Genomic DNA, 19,869 nt, shown 5'->3' with positions numbered 1-19,869 from the left:
TATTTAAGAAAGACTTTTACTGTTTTTTCTATTTATTTTATTTTCTATATACAGATGATTCTTAACTCTTTCGTATTATATAATTTTTTTATAATATGAATATTCTTAATTCTTAGTTGTTTTATATTTAAGAGTCTCTATATATATTTATATTTTTATTTATTTATTTATAGTAATTATATAATTGTCAACATGACTAATTATATTAATTGTATTTAATTTGTATTTTTTTATATGATAAAGACAATAGTACAAAATCTAGAGAATATATATATATATATATATATATATATATATATATATATATATATATATATATATATATATATATATATATATATACATAACATTTCTATAATGTCTCGTTTCCTAATTTTTTAGAAAATCTTGTATCCCTATATTGTGTCGTGTTGCATTTTTTTTCCTTTTAACTTAGTAAACTACAATTCAGACGTATATTAAAAATATATAGATCATCAGTATTTATGGCCTGAAGTCAAATTGGATATGAACCATTTCTTAACTGCTAATTACAACTGTACGGGGCAAGCGTAGCTCAATTATGAAGATTGGATAGTAAGTATCAGTTAGGCGGCCTTTGGTTCGAGCAAGTGTTTTCCCTATAAATTATTGGCAAGGCTCCTGATAGTTCTTGAGCTAATAATAACAAGCCCTTGCATTGCATGTTACTTTCATAGAATGTAGTAGAGATAAGCATGATGATAACTTTTGATTTTTGGAGTTTGATCAACCACTAGCTTTCTCAACTAAAATTATTACTATTACTAATGCCCCCAAATTGGTAGAAAAAAGTAAAAACACTTTTGGAGCATCAACTTGCTTTCAGGAAAGATATGTTGATAGTAAAGATATGTTTGATTGGATGTTATTGTGACTTCTGTTGCCATTTCTGGACTTAATCATTGCATTGATTTTGTGGTAATCAATGAAGAGGATATTAATGGCTTATATATACATATTTATTAGTTTTAAATAATTATATTTATATTAATCCTTCAATATCAAATATAAAACACGAATTTATGTGCTGTTCTTCTATTTACTTGGTATAAAACTAGTTAAAATTCCAATACCAACAAGGCAAAAAGTGGAAGAGAGAAGTCATTTGACTTATAGAAAGAGAACAGCAGGAAACACGAAACGAAAGCAACCAGAGAAGGCACTGGATAATGGCAAGCAGCACTAGCATGGTGATCATTATCAAGCCCAGATGGTAACTTAAAGGTTGTGGCCTGTGGGGAACACGAGGTCAAGAGAATTACAAACGGAAAATATATACAATACAAGTTCCTATCAATACAGTGACATCTACATGAATCCAGATACATTCTTATTAACAACTCAACTCTATAAAGCCCCTCTTTACCACAATAATCCTATTAATAAAATGTAACCTAGTTAAAAAAAAATTTAAAAAAATTATATATTCTACCGAAACAATGGGTCATTGGCAACCCCAGTAATACCAACACCTAAACTAGTGTAGAAGTGCTAGAGGGGGGGAAAGGAAGAAGAAGAAGAAGAAAACAGAAAACATTAAATCTTCATTTGCCCGAAGCTAACTTGCATCTCTGCAAGAAATGACTTTCTTCTGGATGCCACTTGCATTAGAGATCTAGACAGGAACCAGAATAAGTTTAAGATGGCTTGAGCCCTCGGACTGCTGCAGCAAAAATCTAGAAATCCAACAATGGCACTTGTCAAAGAATTGAAACTCATACAGCCTTCATATTTAAAAACAAGAAAGAAGCCTATTTTTCTGTCTTCTGTTTGTTCCTTTTTTTTTCCAGATTACATTGTCAAAGAATGATTCAAATCTGCTGTACATTCACCACACTAAATCCTGGCAAATTAATGAAAAATAATTCTAGGACAAAGAAATTTGAAAGACAAGCTGGGTATAGAGATTTTGCTTGCATCAGATGTTCTCATTCATTGGAACAGTATACTACATTCACAACAGACCTTATGACAAACCCCCTCAAACCCACAAAGTATAGAGAGAGAGAGAGAGAGAGAGAGAGAGAGGGAGATCCCATCTGAACCCTTTCAGGTGAATATGGACTGTCAGAAAGGATCCAGATCCATTACCTATCCTTTTCATTCATAACCAAATACAAGATTCAAATATAAATTAGCAATCTCATTGCATATGAAAAATAAGCCATTGTAGCTTGATTTCAAACTGTCTAGGTCCCAAGTACAAATGTTGTATTGCTATGAGAACATGGACTATTTACATAACATGCTTACTAATTTTCATGTTCAAACCTGGACATGTACTTTACTGAAACAGGGTAAAAGGTTTCAATCAATGCAACAGACAAAGTAGCACAAAACTAAACACACACATACACACACACACACACACACACATATATAGAGAGGGAGAGAAAATACTACCACCAATAAGTTAAAGAGAAAGAAAAAAATACCTTTGCAGGTGCTCCAGGAAACTGTTTCATATCTAAACGGGTTCGACTGTGACTACTGCTTTCCTCATATTTGATGCAATTGGTTTGCTCTGTCTCCTTTGGCACTGAAGATTCATCGTTAAAATCTTCATATGATTTATCCTGTTGCAATTTATGTTCTTCCAAGGGTTTGGTTTCCACTGGATCACTTCTTGCAGCATTAGAATTGCTATTCTGGGCATTATTTGTTGGGAGATTTTGACCTTTCTTGTTGAACTGGGTAGCTGCTGCACGTGCACCAGCAATGGCTGTAGTGAGACTTGCTGATTTCTCCACTTGAGATGCTTTGTCAAGTAATTGCATGGAAATAGAGCCCGGTTTTAAGGAAAAAGGATCGCAAGGATTTGGAAGGGGAAATGTTACTGGCATTGGACCTTTAACTGGGGTAAGACCTCTAACTGCAGCCTCAAATATCTGTCAAAGGTACAAATGTTCATCCAATATTAAACTTGGATGTGGACACACAATGTAGATGCATCAATCATTTGCAGTATATACCTTCTTTTCCAAGTTATAAACACCTTGATATCCCCTCATCTCAAATGGAACCAGCAATTTCTACAAATAGTAAGAAAAAGGTAATTAGCAAATAAGTGAAAAGCAGCTAGTTGCAGGTAGAAGTGAAAGGCACACCTGTGGCTGTTCACAAAGCCAGCAAAAGTCTGTTTGTCCTTCTAACCTTGCCTGTGGAGAAGCGTGTATCCAGATTAGTCAATTTTAGTCTATAGAATCATAAAATAAAAAATAAGTGCAGGGATAGAATCATAAAATTTAATTTTCCCACCCCTTCAGGTATCGCCTCCCAGCTTGCTAGTTCTTCACATCTAACACAGCCAACCACTTCAACACATCCTATATAACAGTGAATAGAGTTTTCAGAATGACTCGGGGTGGTATCACCAAGCCGCAACCTTGTTATCATGAATTTCAAAAACAAAACACATAAAAACATGACAATAAAGCCTTGAAAATCATTAAAACTGAAATACCCAGAAGTCTTGAAACAGGATAGTGTTCTGGAAATTTAATATCAGTAATGCCATTCACCACATAGATTTCTCTATAGAAATCCTCCATTGCTTTGATCGTAGTTTCCTCTGGAACTTTACTTGCAGCATGAATCCACAGGCGGCCTTCAAAAGACAAAACATGATTGTTTATATTCAAAAAGAAGCAGATGAAGAAGGGTAAAATGGGGAAGGGACTACTAATTGATATCTAATGTTTCATCTTGGTGAAAAAACTGATATAAGGTAAAACTTCTATTCCAAATTAAGCAGCATTCCCAAAATTGATGACCAACTTGGTATGAACTAAAGTAGTATTAATACACCAACAAAATAATACAAATTTAACTTTCTTTGCCAAGAAAATAAATAAAAAAAATACGATGCATACGAGAAATCTAACTTTCCCTGCCACAATTCTTTAAAATGCATAAATTAGCAATAAAAGAGTGCATTCAAGTTTCTATTCTCAGAGAATAAAACTACCATAAATTTATATGGTGAACAAATTAACAAATAAATAAAAAATAATTCATCCAAAGCTCCAAGAAAAGATTTTAATAAAACATAATAGGTATTCATTGATATATATCAGTTAGCTTATCAAATTTGAGTAGAACTCGAAAGCTAAGTCAGAAACCAAGTCTCAGTCTTTTTCTTTTAGTTTTTCTTCAGTTTTCTCATTAACCAAACAAAAAAGATAAAAACTTTACCAATACCCATGATTAATTAATAACTGGGTATCAATAGTCTGACATAGAAAAAAGCTATTTACCTCGAACGGGAGAGGGCCAAGACCTGCCTTCAATGCGTTTGATACCATAAACTAAAAGGGAAGCCCATGGCTGATGCATTGTTAAACATGGGTTCGTGTAATTTCCGTGGCTCCTTCCTCTCATCTCTGATTTTCTTTCTTTTTATCAACTGATTTGGGAGTTTGCTGCTGGTATTTCAGATTCGGGTATCTAAAGATGAAACTTGTTTTTCTTCAGTTCCGTCTATCAACTGATAGACACGGTATCAACACGTTAATTGACATTAAAAAAAAATGTTTTTCTTCGCAAAAACAAATATAAAATATACTTTATGTACTATTTTCTTTTTTATTTCTTTACTATTTATTCGAAAATAATATAATAAGTTTTAGCAATGCCAAAGTGTACTTTAATATGTGGGTACCATGAATGTAAGAATTTAGATAAGAACTCACGGCTTAAGGTTATAAAAAAAATAGACTTTAGGTTAAAAAAAAGATCTATGTATTTTAAGACTGACTAATCTTTTTTATATAAAAAATTATGTATTTTGAAGTTGTCTTCCTCTGAACGAATTTGATTTGAGATTTTTGTTAAATACATAATAAGTTTTTATTTTTATAATTAAATTCGAATAATAATAATAATAATATATCAAAGATAAAATATAGCAGTGAATCATTGTGTATGTTAATTATTTAATTATACTTGGGTCAACCTAGCATAATGTTTTATAATATCTTATATTATTTTAAAACAAGAGGGTAATGAATCTTTTATGTCCAATTATGATAGTAATAGAGGCTTTTGATGCTTGCCAAAATTAGTACATTTACATTTTACAGTTGTTTTGTTACGCAATTTGGAATTTGGAAACGGATTTTCGGTTGTAATTTATTCAAATTTATCCATCCTTGCCATTTTCACCATTTCATTTTTGTCCTTTGGACTACGAATTGCTTATTATTATTATCCAAGTTAAATATGTCAATTTTCATTAAGAAAATACAAGAAAGATGGAAATTATTTATAATATATATATATGATTTTATATGATTTATCAAAACTCTAATGCTAATTTTATTTAATTTTAAATGATTGCGATATAGATAAATATGATAATAAATAAAATTTCATATAAAATTTAATAAATTATTTTAAACAATTAGCGAGGCAATTTTTTATATCGGTCCAAGCATATTAGCAACCCGTGACCTAATATATTAATTTTATTTTTGTTAAAAAAAAAAAAAGCAATAGTAATTTTTGCTAAATGCGATCGTATAAGTTTTCATTCGCTATAAAATATTCGAAGAGTCATAGCTTAGCTTGAGATTGAGATCCAATCAATATATAAACTAGATAATATTCGTGAGAGTTGTAAATGACTCAAATATCTATCTCCAATAATTCAAAATCAAACTTTTTTTTATATATATGACCGAATCAATATATAAACTGGCTCAAAAATCTTTCTCTAATAATTTGAATTTAGATTTTTTTTTTATATATATATAACCTAATCAATGAACTGTATGGTATTTATAAGAGGCATAAATGATTCAAAGATATGTTCTTTGATAATTTAACTAAGATTTTTTTTATATACATATATCTAAGGTTAATTTAAAGTGTGTAAAGTAAAACTCTTACAGGTGGTAAAACACCGCTTCAAAAATTTTGAATACCTATAATAGACTTTTACCATATCATTCGTGCACTCTTGAATAAAGTCAAACCCTTATTAAAATGGTGGAAGCACGTCTTACGATTAAGCAACCAACCTAAGTGGCACCCGATATATTAACTTTGACCTAAGCACCGTAAACAAATAAAAAATTGTTATTATTTTCAGAAAATAAATTGAAGGGCAATGCAGCTCAATTAATTAAAAAGAAAATAAATTATCACAGCAGTAATTAGTGTTTCAGTTTAAATTTTAGGGCTGGCAAGTTGTACTAATGATCATATCTACGTTGTGTGGGTAATAAGCATAATATAAATATGTATTGAATCAAATATGATGTGAAAATTTATAAACAACTCATTTTTTAAATGAATAATATAATCACAAAAATATATGAAATAAAGTTCTCCATCAATGCAACATATGTATTATAAATAATAAAGGAAACTTTTAATATTAAAAATTAAAAAAAATATGTAATTATAAATATAAAAATATCATTAACACATTAAATATATAGCTATTATATTAGCATATCAACATTTAACACGGTATATTCTCAAAAGAAACATTAATACAATAAATAATTAATTTAAATTAATCGATATAATAATAATATTAACATTGTAATTTGATGTTATAAGGAATGTAAATGATAATACAAATATTTATATAATTCTTGATAGATCATATAATGTTAAATGCCAAAAAATCTATTTGGCCAAGCTATTTGTTTTCTTAAAGTTTTCACAATTTAAAAAAATAGGTTTATTAATTTTATTGAAAAGTGAAAAGATAAATCCATTAACAAATAAATAAACTAATTAAAAAAATACTAAATTATATTTCCATGGAAAGAAAATTCACCAAACACAAACACACACTTGCACTTCTTTTGCTCAAAATTATTAGTTTAGAGGGTCACCCCACTCTGCCTCTCTGCACAAAAGAGAATTTCCCTCTTTTAACATCCAAACGGAAAAGAAAAAATCTATCTAATATGTTTCTTCAGACTTTTTAGTTTTAGTTCACATCCTGCCAAAACGCAACTCTTCCCTTCATAAAACGACACTCACTACCATCATCATCATCTTCTTCTTCTTCAAAGGCATGCTTATTATACCCTTCTCCCCTTCCTCTCCATCGCTTTCTGTTTTCTCCATCTCTCAATCACACCCAGTAGATAACCGTTGACTTTTTTAAGCTCTTGATATATTTTTTAAATTTATTACTCACCAAAAATCAATTTTTAAGGAAAAGAAAAAGGGAAATGGACCAAACGGTTCTTGATGATATAATCAAACGGCTATTAGAGGTTCGGGGCAAACCCGGAAAGCAAGTTCAGCTATCGGAGGCCGAGATCCGACAACTCTGTGTTGTGTCTAGAGAGATTTTCTTGCAACAGCCTAATTTACTTGAGCTTGAAGCACCCATCAAGATTTGTGGTACTTGTTTTCCTTTTTAATTAATCAGTTGTCTTTTTTATTTATTTTGCTCATTTGGGTTTACTTTTGTTTTTCTTTTTGCTTTAACATATATGCTTTGAGTGGGTTTTCTTTTTTGTTGTTTAAATTGTTGTGTAAGGTTAACTATTTCTTTAGTGCTTTCTAGTGGTTAGTGATTTATTATCATCTTTTCTGTAGTCAGTTTATATTTATGATGATTAAAGATTGCTGCGTTTCATTTTAGCTTTGTATGGATGTTTTTGGTGGCTTGTCTTGCGTTTTTTATAGTATTATAGAAGCTACTGATGTTGTTTAGATAAATGTTTACATGGTTTATGTCAATCCCATTTAAGTATTAAAGACTACTATGTGCTTCATTTGGTTTAAATGCCTCGTTTTAGTTGCTTTTTTGTGATTCGTGGTTGTATTTTACTTTTTTGTGTGTGTCTGTGTCTTGAAAGAAGTTGGACCTTTTAGTCTGATTTAGTAGTGTTTTCTTTGTTTTGTATGTTTCTTAGAGCTTTTAGTCTGATTTAGTAGTGTTTTCTTTGTTTTGTACATTTGTTACTAAGATGGATTGTTGACAATTACATTGCTTATGTTAAGGCCATCCAGTTTCTAGGTTGAGTTTTGTTTTCAATATGATTTGAGTACTCGTCGCTCGAAGTGGATTATGTTTAACGAACATGTGTGTGAATTTGTTTTGTGCTAACAGAAGTTTTTCTTCTTTCTTTAACTTGTCTTTTATTTCCAACATTTGTTTGGTTTAGAATGTAGCTATCTTAACTTTACTGGACTAAGGCTTCCATTAAGATGAACTGTAGAGATTTTCTCCATTTATGCTTTAATTTTGGCTTTTGGCTAAATCTTTGTCTTCATTATGATTCTACTGCTCAATTTGCAATATGGGTGTTAGGCATGCTCCTACTAAATTATGCTTGAACTTTTGTGCTCAATGTTTACATTGTAATGAGCCTTCATGATTTCTAGTGTTGATTTGAATTGTATTGGTTTTTCAGTATCTTTGTGTGGACTTCTTAAGCGGGAGCATGGTTGATTAGAGATAAACAAAACTCCCCTGTCATCGTTTAGGTCTCTGACTTTAATTTTGTCATTAGTGGATAAGCAAAACCTATTCCAATGTTTGTAAGCTCTATATGAGTTTAACTTAGTGTGGATTATTTGGACTACATCACCATTTGTTTGGTTTATTTGTTTGATTTGGATTGCTATTAGAGCCTGACTGATCAAATGGTGTTTAAGCAGTGACTTAAATGCTTTACTCGGAGTGCTATCTGGTAAAAATATTGAACTCAAGTTTATGACTTGTCAGAACTCTCATTATCTGCATTAGTTTAGGTTTTCTACTGTTTTTTATATACTTTTGTGACTTTAAGTTAATTAGTTAATAGAAAACTTGCAGAATGGATTAAATTTTTTGGTTGAATAGAAGTTGTGATTATTTTGTGAATTGTTTTTGTATACTAATAATTGGTGTCAAGTGTCTTCAGTCTTCAATATGTTGACTTTCAAGTAGATTATTTCGATTTTGAGTTTATATTATGGATGCTGTATAAATTGTTACAATAGGAATAAATTCATTCCTATATTCAATCTTGCTTACAAGTTGAATTATGGTTTTCCTTGGTATAGTTGAATTGATTAATCATATTCTGTTGAGTTACTAGACTTGAATGCATATGGACTATGACAGCAGTTTCATTCTCTTTATTTGGGAATCTGTTATGGCTGTGGCTGGAGATCCATTTGCTCTATCACGTCTTGTATATTCATAATTCACAGTTGTTCATTACTGTGTGATCCAGATAGGGATAGTAGTACCGCTCCTGCTCGCCTGCTTCATTTTCATGTTTTGAATTGTTGGGGTCTTTTTTTTTTTTATCCTCTAGGCTTATTGGTTTTTCAAGTGGATCTTAGGAAGACTGATGTATGTTTTCTCGGCATTTTGGCACGAAGAGGTGTGTGCCTCTAATAGAATCTAGAGGGGGGAGGGAAAGACAAAGAAACACCAAGGATTCTGCTCTCGAATGGAGTTTCAGTTGCTTACCTGGAAACCAAATTCTGTGAACACTCCCTCTATATATGTATTTCTAGTGTGTGCGCGTGCATGCTTGTGTATGTGTGCTGGTCCTAGGAGGACTAGTGCTATTCTTTCTCTACTCTTGCTTTTTAGTTGTGGTGGGTCTATCCTATCCTTCACTTTTGTGTTTTTTTTTGTGTAACCCTCCAAACCTCTTGTAGAATCAGCAGCATAGCCAGGCTTGGCCCCCAGTAGTCCTCTATTACATCCGCTCCTGGGTAGAATCTATTATCTCGTTGACAAAGGAGCAGAAAGGAAAACTTAAAATGTAATTGGTATACATTTAAGTGGTTGACTCATTGATAGTACTTGTAGAATAATTTGTGCACACTGACATTGTTACAAGAGAAGCACAACAATGTAAAAGTTAGATGACAGTGACTGGAAGCTTTAGCCATAAATGTTCTGTTCTAACATTATTTACTATAGCAAAGCTTTTTTATGCTTTGAAACTATAATATGCATTTTGGTGGATTATATGGTTTATATTAACCTTTTCTTTTGTGTTTTTCATATGAAAGGCCTGAGCTGTGAATGGCCTGTGATCTTCAAATGCTTGAATTGATGTTCTCATGCGTTTTCTAATCTTGGTTTTACTATGTTCACCATCTTCCTGTTTTTTACTGATGCTACATTGGTAACTTGGTAGCGATTTGCGCACTTTGCTTCCCGATGTGGTTCTGAAGTTAATGATTTATAGTTGTTATATGGCTATGTGCGTGCCCATGGATTGGTGGAACTGCTTGATTAGTGATGGATTCTTTCTATCACATGCAGGTGACATCCACGGTCAATATTCTGATCTTCTAAGGCTGTTTGAATATGGTGGATTACCTCCACATGCAAACTACTTATTTTTGGGAGATTATGTGGATCGAGGCAAGCAAAGTCTAGAAACAATATGTCTTCTCCTTGCATACAAGATAAAATATCCTGAAAACTTCTTCCTCTTGAGGGGAAACCATGAATGTGCTTCTATAAACCGAATATATGGTTTTTATGATGAGTGTAAGAGAAGGTTTAATGTTAGGCTATGGAAGATTTTTACAGATTGTTTTAATTGCCTACCAGTGGCAGCACTAATTGATGAGAAGATTCTCTGCATGCATGGAGGTCTTTCTCCTGACCTGAATCATTTGGATCAGATTAGAAACTTACAGCGCCCAACTGATGTACCGGATACAGGTTTGCTTTGTGATCTTCTATGGTCAGATCCTAGTAAAGATGTTCAGGGTTGGGGAATGAATGACAGAGGAGTTTCATATACTTTTGGTCCTGACAAGGTGACAGAATTTCTTGAGAAGCATGATTTGGATCTCATTTGCCGTGCTCACCAGGTTTTACCTAGTATATCTGTTCAATTTGTTTTAATTACTTCAAGGCTGTACAAAATGAGTAATCTGGAGCCATGTATGTTTTATGAATGGTTCACTTACCTCCCTCCCTCCCTCTTTCCTTCTCTCTCCCCTCCCCCATCCCACATAAATTCCATATCTTCATAATGTTAATTGCTCCGGTTGCCCATTCTGTACAGTCTTGAGTTATTTTTGGGGGTATGTTTTCTGATTATTGCTAATGCCTTATGTAATTCATTACTATCCTAATATGTTGGTTTCAGGTTGTGGAGGATGGATATGAGTTCTTTGCCAACCGACAACTTGTAACTATATTTTCAGCACCTAATTATTGTGGGGAATTTGATAATGCTGGTGCTATGATGAGTGTGGATGAGACGCTCATGTGCTCTTTCCAAATATTAAAGCCTGCCGATAAGAAGTCAAAGTTTAACTTCGGGAGCACAACTACAGCAAAGCCTGGAAACACTTCAGGAGTTGGTATTTTTGGGAGTACAACTACAGCCAAGCCTGGAAACTCTCCAGCAGGAGTCAAGGTAAATGCATAACTTAGAAAGACATGAATGAACATTTTTTCATGGAAGATTACTCTTTTTTGTTAGAATGCTTGCCGTATGATGTTATATACTGGCTTTTCTAGTAGCTTTATATTTGGTAATTGATGATTGTTGCAGATCTCAAGTATCTATGTGCTTTTAGTGAGCGGAAGATATAATTTAGATATTTCCATTTTTAATGTCTGGAGGTTGTATGTGTTCAACTTTTGGCCTCAAATTATCTGATATGTCTTCTATTCTCCTTTATCCTAACTATGAACAGAATACCTAATTAGTCCACCATGCTTAATGCCTAATGAGTTGACCATGCTTTACAATTAGTGCATCAGTTTTGTTTCCTCATTTAATTTTCTGCTTATCATTTCCCCCCTCCTTTCTCCTTTTCTTCTGTAAGGATGAATCTCTAGTTATTGTATACTGCTAATAGTTTCTTCTGTTTTTAAACTAACATCAATATTCGTTCATTGATTATAACCAAAACTTTATTTAAATTCATCTGTTATGCCTTCTTCTTTGAGCGCAATGTTTCGTGGAAGATGAAGTGGCTGTGAGTGAAATTTTATTGATGACAAAAAGAATGAAAGTATATTTGAGAAGTCTGGTTCTGCTACTAAAATGCCCATGAAATTGGTAATTGTGGAGTTAATTATGAATGGCAGCAAGTGTAATCTGAATCTTACATTTTGGCGGTCCATTTTCCTGATGGAGGTTACTACTTTACTAGTTTACTAATTGTTGCCACTTTTCCTGGTGAGAGTGCATACAGTAGTTTATGGTAGCAGTAATTTGGTAGTTTTTGCTCACAGTTGTGATGTTCTCAGTTCCGTGTCCAGCAGCAGCGTGGTGTTGGTGCTAGTTAGATCAAGGCCTAGAACACTGTTGGACAGTTACCCATATATTGGCATATATCGTAATTATATCTAACTAGTTGATTGACACCTCAGTCTAAGATTCTTAGCAACCCTGAACTTAATAAGAAATAGAACACGTGAACCTCCTTCTCTACTTGTAAGCTCAGAGCTACACTGCTGGGCTTGGATCTGTGCATTGTTCTCTGAATCAGACTGATTCCATATTTAAGTTGGTCAATTTGACACAATTCTGTTCCCCATGTTTTAAATTGTAAGGATGAAGCAAAGTCAAATTTGAATCTCTTGTAAATTATCAATTTGATGATCCATACTGGTTGGACTTCTTTTTTGGGTTTAACCCAGATCTGTGGATCTCACCGCACCTGACTTAAACTGAGTTCTTGTGAAAGGAACACATAGAGAAAACTTCATAGAAGGTTTCTGAGTTTGACCTTTCATATACCTTTGTTTATCTGATGCAAATCTGCTATTTCTCTTGCCATCTCTTTTACTCCATTTCCTTGACCCTAGAAAAGGGAAGACTCTTTGAGGTGTTATTCTACCTAATTCAGTTGCACATTGTTTTATTGCTCTACTAGTCTTCTTTCTTTCCCTCTATCTTGTTTTGGCAGTATAGTTGGTGTTTACATGTAAAATTGTATACCTATGGTAGTGATTATAATTACAAGGTTTATTTGTTATTATGGATAGAACTATCACCAATGACATTCTAACCTTAATGCCTATTCCTAGATAGCCTAAATATCCTGGATAAGTGGGAAATCCTGTTCATAAGACCTTATCAGGGGGGTTGATATCTTAGTGCAAATAATTCTGATGTTTGACCACTAACTATATTATTGAAGAGAGGTAGCTTAGCTGTATATTATAATTAGTAATTAAAAAATCAGTCCTCTTATAGTAACTTGGTAAGATATAATTGCTGCTGATATGCATCATAACGTGGTTACTGCTCATATGTCGGACTCTTTTAAGTCTCTTGTTTTTGAACAGTTCTTCTAACATATATGTATCCCTTTAAAGGAAAGATATATATATATATATATGTCCTGTACTGAATCTATGTTTGTGTTGCACTTCAAATTGGGATGTTTGGATGATGCAGCTTGGATTTGGCGGACATACTGCATTGATATCTTTGATAAATCAAATGGCATTGTTGCTGCTTTCTTCTGTGTATCCGTTGTTGCATTCGAAATGCATGATTGTTCAGTATAGCTGCTTGCTTCTATTGCTAATCTGTATTAATCCTCTTTGGTTTTGCAGTCCTTCCTGGGTACAAAAGTATGACAGTTGGGCATCTGGTTAGAGTCGGAGCTTAGTTGGCTCACAAACACGCTGAGATTGTTATAACTGGAAACTTTTGAGGTCCATTTTAGTTCCATTTATAATATGCAGAAATTGTATAAATTGGAAGAGAAAAATAGAAACTAATGCTAAAAGAATTTGTTTTCCTTTCTATAAATTTGGGGTTGAAGAAAGAAGGCTGTATTCGCCTTCTCTTCCTGATTGTACACTAATAGCTGCTAGAGTTGCCGCTATGAATTATTTCAGTGTTGCGCTTAATCCTTAATGTTTTGCACATCTCTGAGATCATGAAACATGTCAGGGAACAGGGTTTTTTTTTTTTTTTTTTTTCTGGTGATTGAAGTTCGGCTGCAGGGCGTGTGGTCTTAACTTTTCCATGTTTTCATTTGTCAAGTGAACTCTTGGTGATGTATTTTGTTTCCAATTTTGAGGACTTGAAACAGAGTAGACAGTGAAGAATTTCTGAAATTGATATCATAATGAATGTGTTGAATCAAACTTTTTCTGTGAATTGCAGTCATGATTCTTGAAGATAAGAAGCATAAACAAGTGTTGTGTTGAATCAATACTATAATATTTCCCACAATAAATTGCTCGTGTGGTTCTGTTTCCAAAGCTCAAGGCTTCATGGGTTTTTCTGCCTTTTGGTTTTTGGTGGAGGAGAAGTGTCATTGTTAAAAGTGTCGGAAAGGATTATTGAAATGGTTTTATGTCATTGAAATCCGTGTTCTTCTATTGGTGTTTTTTATTCTTAATAAATCCAAAGGATAATAGTGCATGAATACTTTAAATACCATTTACATTTAAAGATTTGTTCATAAGCTTCTTTTTATTAATACCAAAGTTAATTTTAAATAATTACATATTAATTATTCATTTGGTGCATGTGAAATTATTCTCATTTTTAAATGTGACGATGAAAAGTTTCTTTGGGAATTCAAGATGAGAATGGGTAGAATTTTTATGTGGTTTCACTGCTGTATAATTTGTAATCAGAACCGTAATCTGGTTATAAATAATTTGTTTTGCTTGAATTTAGCTAAGTTCATTTCCTTCAATCATTACTATTATGTTTTTCATATTTGATAATAAGAGTTTAAAAATTAATAATTTTTAATTTTATTGTTTGATATTCAAATTGTAGCTTATAAAGTTATTAATTTAATAATCAAATAATAAAATAAGAAGTTGTTAAATTTTAAAATCACATTATCAAACACAGAGAAATGATGATTAAACCTTTAACAATTGAAACTTTTGAATAAGGAAAAATATTTTCTTATCATAATTTATTAAAGAAAAACACATACTAAAAATTATAAAATATTTAAACTATAAGATATATTTTTGTATTTATTTTTTAAAAATATATTTTATATTTGTTCCTAATTTTTATTTTTATTTTATGTAATTGTAACACAGTAGTGATAATAACAAGAATAAGAATAATAAAATCAGGTCTGAGGGTGACGAAGTAACAAAAGAGATAAAGTGGAAGGACACAAAAACGTCTTTTCTTTTCTATTGATGACTATTATATGGACTTTTAAAAAGCAAGAAAACTTAGTGTCCTAATTCAAATGGATGGACCATCCAATTCCAATTCCATTATTAATATTATTGTATTGGTTATCACTTTGACCGGTTACACCTCCATGTTTTACGGCTTCTGTTATCAGTAGTCTATTTCGTATTCTATGGTTTACTAAACTAGTCAATTTAGACTCTCAAGTTAGACAGATATCTTTTTGTTATTTTAAAATTACTTTTTGAAAACTAAATCAAAATAAATAATAACCAATAATTTCAGACCTGAAAATTGAAGAAGAAAGGCACAATTTTATTGACTGCTAATCAGAATTTTAGACCCAATTCTGGCCGGCGACTGACTACGTGTTGTGTATCACTGTCAAATGCCCTCTGCCATGGGATTCAGGTACACTTGGCGTCAAAATAGGCTTCAACTGCTGACTGTAACTGCATATCCCAACGCCGAAAATGGGTATCAAAAGACGCCTCACTGCACATGCATTATTAAGCACCGCTACTCTGTTTTTACTGTTACAGTTTCATCTGGGTTTCTGCTGGATCAATCCCTTTCTTTTTCAGCAAGCTTCCGACTTGCATAGAGTTTTCATATTGATGCCCGTTATGTTCTTTCAATGGAGGAATACAACTAAATATATATATTTAACCAGAAAAATATATTCTGTTAACTTGCCAAATTTTGACAAGCTCAAATTCGAATTTGTTTTTAAATAAAAATTTAATTTTTAAAATTTAAAATTAAACTTAATCCATTTTAAAATTATTCAGGGTTCATAAATAAACGAATTAATTTTAAATTTGGCTGATTAATAAAGTTGCTGCTAACTTGAGAATTACATCAAAAGACTGTTGTAGGGGCATTTGTAAGGAGGATCATCCATGACAGCCACACCACAAAAGTACTAACCAAACGTCCGTGTGAATTTGTAACTCAAAGCCTCCCTCCACATAACGTTTCTAGAAGCTACAGGAGAGACCTTCTCTCCCATAATCAGACTATATTTCCTTTGAGAAGGTGGTCCGTTTTAATTAGTTTCATCATACTGTAGCTGATATGTGAGAGGATGACCATTAAGCTAGAGACAAGAATTTGCTAGTTGGCTTGGCAAATAAGAGTTTTAACGTTTTAGTCACGAAAACAAAGTGGGTTTGGTTTGGCAGAAGAAATCATTACAAGAGAAAGAGACCTTGATTAAGCTCTGAAAAGAAGAAAAGATAAGCCCCGAGTACAGTAGTCAGTTACTATTCAAGAGAAATTAATTTGTTGGCAGATGACAAACCCATCACATGGGTGATGTCCAATCTTCAGCACTCGGCACATGCATTAGGTGCATATTGGGTTTATGTATGGATATTTATTTAGTACTCAGTGGTTAGTACTGCACTCTTTTAAATGCTATTCTTCACTGCCAAGAACAGTTTTCTTGATTAAGAGGAATTCGTCATCATTTTTGTTTTCAAGAATCATGATTTAAGCAACAAGAAAATTAATTTGCGTTTATTGGCATTCAAGAGCGGGCTCTACAATTGGTTCAGGCGCGATGAAGAATTTAAAGGGGAAACAAAAACTGACAGTTTATTAGATTAATAGTTTCATATTTATGCACTGTCTTCCGATTGAAATTTGATGAAATTTGCAAATAATGTGAAACCATTGACCAGATTCTTCCAAGAAAATGAAAACCCTAAAGATAAGTTATCAATTAGATGGCAGATCTGTTATCAAACCTAACAAAAAGACCAGAACATGGATTCTTCAGTTTCATGAATTACCAAACAAATCAACAGTTAAAAAGTCAAACAAGACTCTCACTCTCTCTCTAGGTGGTCCGTACTTGCTGCTGGTCCTACACCAACCACCAGCACCATGATTCCCAAGCAAAGTAGAATGATAAGTTATCAAAGAGCTTTCACACCTGAATTTTTAAATATATATATGTATAATTTCGAGTTTTTTCGTGAACTAAAGTGGAGCTGGCAGGCCCTGGAAAATATAAAATATTGCAACAAGGGCACAATAATTGATTGGTCATGTGAAAAGGACGTGGTATATTTATTTATTTATTCATCATATTATGTTGCGTTACGGAGTAAAAGGCTAATAGCTTTTCCTCATCAAATTATGGATACTGGTCTGTCCGTCTTCATCTTGTCTCCTTACCAAGCTCACCCTATTCCCTAATACCCACCTTTGTGTGGATGTTTGAGCCGCGAAAGAAGACATAGAGATAGTAAAGATCGTATAAGACATCAAACAACCAGATAAAGACACATACCATTTAATGTTTCTCAATGCCCTCAAATTAAAAGGATGCCTTTGCATGAGTGCAACTCCATTTTCAAATTGACAGAAATTACTAGAAGCTTTGACAATTACACTCACCCAATTCCACTCATTAAGCCAACAAATGGGGCAAAGAATTCTAAAAGGGACACAGACGCATAATTGAAAGCATATGCTTTAGCGCCACTATACGGACTTCTTTATCAAATTAAGTGTACCCATGTTCAGCCTCTTTTACTATTTTAACAAATGAGTGTTAACTCCACCACTTGCTAACACCTATGCTGCACATTTTCAAAATCAAAATGGTATAAACCTAGGAATATTCTGGCAATGCACTAAGAACAAGCACCGAAACCAGGAAAGATGCATATTCAGGATTTTAAATATGCTAAGATTCCTTCACCAAAATCAATTAAAAAGATGCACATCCATAATATTCCAAGATTTTAAAATAAGAATCGCATTCACAAAACATGATTCATGCTCAAAAGAGGAAAATAGCTAAGATACTCCAAGAAAAGTAGAGGTTACAAACTTCTTTAGCTTTCTCACTTCCTTTAGTCCAAAAAAAAAACAGGGCAAAGTAAAGGAGGGGAAAGACAGGATTCTCAATCCTTCTGATTCTTTTACATATCTACACTCTCTCTCTCTCTCTCTCTCTGTCAAGATTCTCATAAACAAAAAAAGCCAAAACAAGCTTATTACAGAATTAATAAAACAGCTCAGTTTTTTGGTAGTAGAGCCACTCCCATGTGACCCTTTTTGTCCATTTCTTCTCAAGAAAAAACTGAATTTCTGGAAGCACCCATGATGGTTTCGTCGTGCTTCACACTCTTGATAGGCAGTAAATTATGTACACAGGTGGTGATAAGTTGTGATGCTTCTTCATTGGGGTTTGAGTGGTATTTTCTTGCTTTTACTGGGGGCATATTAGTCCATTGAAATTGTATCTCCTTCACTTACTATCCATGGATGTCCTGTTAATCAAACGAAAACACAGAGTAAGCATTCTTGAAGAAAGAAATTAAACACTCTTGAAATCATAATCAAGCATTCAAAATCAGGAAGCTAATTATTGAAATAAATAAATAAAATCACTGTTCTTGACATCAACAAATTCACTTTTGTTGAAATCAAGAAATTCACAGTTCTTGACATCAAGAAAATGTTTATTCTTTAACATCAAAAGAAACAATAAGTATTCTTCAAATTTTTTTTTTTAAATAATTATTCTTGAAATAAAAAATAAACCATTTAACTACTCTTGGAATCAAAAATCAAGGATTCTTGAAAGCAGAATATTTTCTTGAAAAAGAAAAATACTTTTTAAGAAATAAAAACTTACGTAGTGCTTGCTCAGCTGAGAACCGCCGCGAAGCATCTCTACAAATCATTTTTCGCAAGAGATCTTTAGCCGCCGGCGAAACGTTTCTAAAGATCCGAGGCGGAAACCTAAGATTACCTCGAATAACCGCCTCAAAGATTTCCTCAACAGTCTCACCGTAAAACGGGGGGATCCCAGCCAACATAACGTACAAAACAACACCAGCACTCCACACATCAACTTTCTCATTATACTCTCTTCCCAAAACGACCTCCGGCGCTGCATAATACGGCGTTCCAACAACACCACTCATTGTACTCTCCTCTCCAATCCAATCAGCCGAACCAAAGTCGGCCAATTTAACTCTGTTCCTAGAATCAAATAAGATATTATCAGGCTTGATGTCCCGATGCACAATATTGAGTCTATGACAATGAGCAATTGCGGTTAGCAATTGTTTCATCACGCTAGAAGACTTGGCCTCACTTAAGCCTCCGTTACTCTTTATTATCTGATCATAAAGAGTATACTGCTCGCAAAGCTCCATGACTAGGGTCATAGAGTCATCCGTGTCGTAAAAGTCGTGGATCTGAACAATGTTTGGATGCGGAGATAGGATGGTCATGATTTTGGTTTCGTTTTCAAGGCATTCGCGGTCGGTTGGGTCGGCGAGCAGGTTTTTGTTAATGATTTTGCAAGCAAAGAAATCTTTCATCATCGGAGAGAAACAGCGATAGATTGTACCGAATCGGCCACGGCCAATCTCATCGCACGGCTGGTAATTGTTCTTCAATGTGTCGCACATTACTTTTTGGGGTTTTCTGGTTCTTGTTTGGGCGTTCTGAGAGCTTGGTTTGAAGGAGTTACTGAATTAGTTGAGGTTTTGGTTATATTTATAGAAGAAAGAGAATAGTGAACAGAGCGATAAGCGAATATTCGGTTATTTGGTGGGCTGGCCTTATGATCGAGTGAAGACCCGCCACGTTTGTGTTTTCTTTTCTTGAAAATAATTTGCACCGCCTTTTGAAAGAAATAGAAGAAAATTCTGCCTTTTTTTTCTTTGAACGAGAAAAGTCTGCCTTAAATCATATTTTTTTATTTTTCACATGTTATTTGTTTACGTCATTA

General features: G+C 33.1%; 3 protein-coding genes across 3 annotated transcripts; 1 reads left to right on the top strand and 2 right to left on the bottom strand.

Annotated features, from left to right (window-relative positions):
* Positions 1-1,188: 1,188 nt before the first annotated feature.
* Positions 1,189-4,544, bottom strand: LOC8268210. The gene is made up of 7 exons (XM_015721036.3): positions 4,278-4,544; positions 3,485-3,628; positions 3,280-3,347; positions 3,129-3,179; positions 2,994-3,053; positions 2,457-2,909; positions 1,189-1,697 (listed from the first exon to the last, which is right to left on the bottom strand). Exons 1-7 carry the CDS (start codon positions 4,399-4,401, stop codon positions 1,659-1,661), a joined length of 939 nt encoding a protein of 312 aa, XP_015576522.2. The 5' UTR covers positions 4,402-4,544; the 3' UTR covers positions 1,189-1,658.
* Positions 4,545-6,837: 2,293 nt separating this feature from the next.
* On the top strand, positions 6,838-13,870 carry LOC8268211 (serine/threonine-protein phosphatase PP1). Its single transcript, XM_015721078.3, has 4 exons — positions 6,838-7,389; positions 10,268-10,827; positions 11,109-11,381; positions 13,541-13,870. Exons 1-4 carry the CDS (start codon positions 7,215-7,217, stop codon positions 13,562-13,564), a joined length of 1,032 nt encoding a protein of 343 aa, XP_015576564.1. The 5' UTR covers positions 6,838-7,214; the 3' UTR covers positions 13,565-13,870.
* A 4,024-nt stretch (positions 13,871-17,894) lies between these two features.
* On the bottom strand, positions 17,895-19,624 carry LOC8268212 (phosphoenolpyruvate carboxylase kinase 2). The gene is made up of 2 exons (XM_002521923.4): positions 18,763-19,624; positions 17,895-18,394 (listed from the first exon to the last, which is right to left on the bottom strand). The coding sequence occupies exons 1-2, from the start codon at positions 19,544-19,546 to the stop codon at positions 18,348-18,350; spliced, it is 831 nt and encodes a 276-aa protein (XP_002521969.3). The 5' UTR covers positions 19,547-19,624; the 3' UTR covers positions 17,895-18,347.
* Positions 19,625-19,869: the final 245 nt, after the last annotated feature.

Source organism: Ricinus communis, chromosome 10, assembly GCF_019578655.1.
Source record: "Ricinus communis isolate WT05 ecotype wild-type chromosome 10, ASM1957865v1, whole genome shotgun sequence".
Classification (NCBI taxonomy): Eukaryota; Viridiplantae; Streptophyta; class Magnoliopsida; order Malpighiales; family Euphorbiaceae; genus Ricinus; species Ricinus communis.
The sequence above is the reverse complement of the archived record's forward strand: the minus strand, read 5'-3'. Positions and strand labels throughout refer to the sequence as shown.